The sequence below is a fragment of the Macrobrachium rosenbergii genome, chromosome 30 (genome assembly GCF_040412425.1).
Source record: "Macrobrachium rosenbergii isolate ZJJX-2024 chromosome 30, ASM4041242v1, whole genome shotgun sequence".
Classification (NCBI taxonomy): Eukaryota; Metazoa; Arthropoda; class Malacostraca; order Decapoda; family Palaemonidae; genus Macrobrachium; species Macrobrachium rosenbergii.
In genome coordinates this window covers 17,172,213-17,176,331 of record NC_089770.1, presented here as the reverse complement: position 1 = coordinate 17,176,331, position 4,119 = coordinate 17,172,213, and the positions used below count along the sequence as shown (strand labels likewise).

General features: G+C 42.2%; 1 protein-coding gene across 1 annotated transcript; it reads left to right on the top strand.

Moving 5' to 3' along the window:
* Window positions 1–209: 209 nt before the first annotated feature.
* LOC136854826 (uncharacterized) lies at window positions 210–830 on the top strand. Its single transcript, XM_067131364.1, has one exon. It carries the CDS (start codon window positions 210–212, stop codon window positions 828–830), a length of 621 nt encoding a protein of 206 aa, XP_066987465.1.
* Window positions 831–4,119: the final 3,289 nt, after the last annotated feature.

Genomic DNA, 4,119 nt, shown 5'->3' with positions numbered 1-4,119 from the left:
TATGGATCTGCATATCAAATGCCCACTGGAACAGTACAGTAGCAAAAGTGAGTTGCAACTGGCCTAAGAGATCAAGGCCCATCTGCAACTTGGAGAGCTTTTCCTTCCACCTTAACCCTCCAGATGCTGCTCAAGTAATCAAGCATTGGCTGATCATCTTTCCACGATACAAAAATGCTACTGAAAGCACTAGCAATGCTTATTTTGGTATGCTTGCAAATGCGTTATCGCCTGAGAACTTTGAACTTTCACCTGATTGCTCAACTTGTGATGCCGCTATCACAAATCTGAAAAAGATTTTTATACAGGGTGCCAACGAAGTTGTTTCTCGGCATCGTCTCGCCACTCAGTCGGGAGAAACCACTGATGAGTATTTACGTGTTCTACATAAACTTAGCATTGACTGCAATTTCAAGGGCGTTTCTTCAGAGGTGTATAGAGATGAAAGTATTCGTGACGCTTTTATTGCTGGGATTTCCCCTCAGCATATTCGAACGAGATTGCTTGAAAATAAAACGCTTACTTTATCTGCTCCTGCTGCTGATCAAGCTAGAGCACTGGAACTCGCCTTCATGGACTCGCAGTCTGATAGACTTCTTTCAGATGAACGCACTCCTGCAGCCGCCGTTAATTCTCTGCCAGATCGTGATTATCATACTCCTGTTAAGGAGCAAATTAAGACGTCCGATGATGCAGATGATGATTTAGTTGCGTTGGCTATAAGGGAGAAATGTTTCTTTTGTGGAAACAAGTGTCATCCTAGACAGAAGTACCTGCAAAGGAAACCATTTGTTGGAAATGCAGTAAACCTGGACACTTTGCTAAGGTAGCTTGAGTATATCAAAACTACTTCTGCCATCTCTTCGTTCACTGCTGCTCTTGCTTCTGTTCCGCTGACACTGAATAACTCCGTTTTCCTTTTTTTTATGTGTGGAACTGAAGTAAATGCCCTGATTGACACTGGGAGTTGAACAATTCGTTAGTGATGATATTCTGAAAAAATATAAAATTACCCGTGACTCCTTATTCAGGAATTATCCCAATGGCTTCTTCTCATTTTGTGTCGCATATAAGTGGCTCTTGCAATGCTGACATAGTAGTCAATGGAGTGAGTATTACTCTGTTAAATTTCTTGTGCTACCTGGGCTTTGTGCGGACACGATTCTTGGGATCCATTTTCTTAATATGCATTCTAGTGTAACGTTGTCATACGGTGGCTCTCGGCCTAAACTAGAATTATTCACTTTAGCTACGCTATCAACTACGTCCCCTAGTGTATTCTGTAGTCTTTCCCCTGATTGTCATCCAATTGCTGTAAAATCAAGGAGATACAGTACTTCGGGTGCACAATTCATAAGGACAGAAATCGATCGTCTTCTTGATGAAGGTGTAAATTAAATGAAAGTACGTCGCCATGGCGCGTTCAAGTGGTTGTTGTTCAAAATAGGAATGAGAGACGTGTGGCTGTTGATTATAAGGAGGCTGTTAATAAATTCATCTACTTGGAAGCATATCCTCTTACTAACATAGATGACCTAGTCAATGAAATAGCCAAATACTAAGTCTTTAGTTCCGAGGATTTAAAGAGTGCATATCATCTGGTCCCTTTACCAGAGGAAACTTCTGTACACCTTCTGAAGCAGACAGCGACCTTTATCAATTTACCCAGTTATGTTTTGGTCTCACCAATGGAGTAGCAGCTTTTTAAAGGATTATTGATGATATCATTACAACGAATAGTCTAAAGGGAGTTTATGCTTATCTTGATGAAGTCTTTGTGGCAACTCTCAAGAAGAACACAAGGAAAACCTTAGGAGGTTTATGGAGGCAGCTCGTCGTTTTAACTACTGAATGAAACGAATTATGTTCTTTCCTCTGACTCCATTCGTATACTTGGCTATGAAATCAGTCATAATGAGCTGCTAGCTGATCCCTCACCTCTAGGTGCCCTGATGAACATGTCTGTTCCACAGACTAAGAAGTCGCTGCAACTACTGACAGGCTTATTTGCTTATTATTCCCGTTGCATTCCTCCCTTTTCTGAAAGGATTCGCCCTTTCATCAATGCCATCCTTCCACCCTCTCCAGAGGCAGTCGATGATGTCAGTGAGAGCAGGATGCCACATCCTCGTCTATTACAGCTGCTGTGGGCGAAAATTTGCCCTTTACTGTTGAAACATGCGTCTGACTTTGCTATTGGAGCTACTTTAAACCAGGATGGACGTCCAAGGGCATTTTTCTCGAGATCCCTCACTAGTGCCGAACGAAGACACTAAAGTGTTGAAAAGGAGGCTTATGCAATCATCAAATCAATAGGGAAATTGCGCCATTATCTGACTGGAAAGCATTTCACACTGGTAACAGATCAAAAGTCTTTTTCTTTCATGTTTGTTGGCAAACATGAAAGGGAAAATTAAAAAATGAACAGATTCTACGATGCAAAGTAGAACTTACGCCCTATTCATTTGATGTCCAGCATCGCCCTGGTAGGGTGAATGCTGTATCTGATGCTTTTTCACGAAATTTGTGCTCGGCTATTAATACCCAGCAGTTACATCAACTGCACGAGTCTCTCTGTCATCCAGGAATTACTACGTTTATGCATTTCATCAGAACTCGGAATTTTCCCTAGTCTTTGGAGGATGTAAAAAGGGTAATATCGCCTTGTCCACCCTAGTTTTTATCGTACCCCAACGGCTCAACTAATACAAGCCGCGAAACCATTTGATCGTTTAAATTGTTGATTTCAAGGATCCACTATCGCCATCACATGCTGGCAATTGCAACATACTGATAATTGTTGACAGATACAGATTTCCCTTTTTTTCCCTTGCAAGGATATGACTCCCATAACAATTATTTCTTGTCTCACTAACCTGTTATGTTCTCGATTTTCGGTCTGCCGAACTACGTGCACCCCGATTGAGGAGCATCTTTTCTGTCCTCTGAACTGAAATCGTTCCTCCTTAAACATGGCGTTACAAGTCGTTCTACGCCCTATCATTCAACTGGCAATACCCAACCCGAGCGTTTGTTGGGACTGTATGGAAGTCCGTGATGCTTGCCTTGAAGTTTCGTTGAACTAAATTGAATTGAATAAAGAATTTAGGCCAGAGGCAAAGCACCGGCACCTATGAGGTCATTCAGAACTGAAACGGAAATTGGCAGTAAAAGGTTTGAAAGGTGTATCAGGAGGAAAACCTCGCAGTTGCCCTATGAATCAACTACTAGGAGAGGGTGGAAATTAAGATGGAAGAAAGAGAATACGAAAGGAGGTATGGTACAAGGAGTGAAAGGGGTTGCAGCTGCGGGGCCTTGAAGTCTCGTGATTTAGCGGCAACGGCTTGGGAAATTATTCTCGATAACGCGTTGCATCCATCCGCACTCTGCTTTCCACTGCTACTAGTGAGTGAGACGCCTCATGAGAGAATGTTCATCTTTCAACGAAAGACCTCTTCAGGAATGAGTCTTGCCACATGGCTGTGCGAATCGGGAACTGTTCTTCTGAGAACACGTGCGCGTAGAAAGGAAGAGGCTATCGTTGAGGAAGTTGAATTACCAAAAGCCAACCCTTCATACACAAATATGAGGTATAAAGATGGACGTGAAGATACTGTTGCTATCAGCGACTGAGCACGATATCCTCGTGATGTGCCATCAGTACCGGAAAAAAAAAGTTAAGTACAGTATACCTTAGTTTTACCAGACCACTGAGCTGATTACAGCTCTCCTAGGGCTGGCTCGAAGGATTAGACTTATTTTACGTGGCTAAGAACCAATTGGTTACTTAGCAACGGGACCTACAGCTTATTGTGGAATCCGAACCACATTATAGCGAGAAATGAATTTCTATTACCAGAAACAAATTCCTCTAACTCTTCATCAGCCGGCCGGCGTATTTACAATCTGTATACACAGTCGTGAGCATACCAGCCAGTAGCCAATCACCAACCAGATCACGTAGCCAATCAGATTCGAGCAATGACGTCATCGACCGCATATTTTAATTAGCTATATTTTGCCGTATATTAGACAACTGTGTGTGAGCAGCAATAACCCATATGAGAAATATTGTTCAAAATTAACTCACTGGTGTATTTTTATGCATTAAAGAGCCCA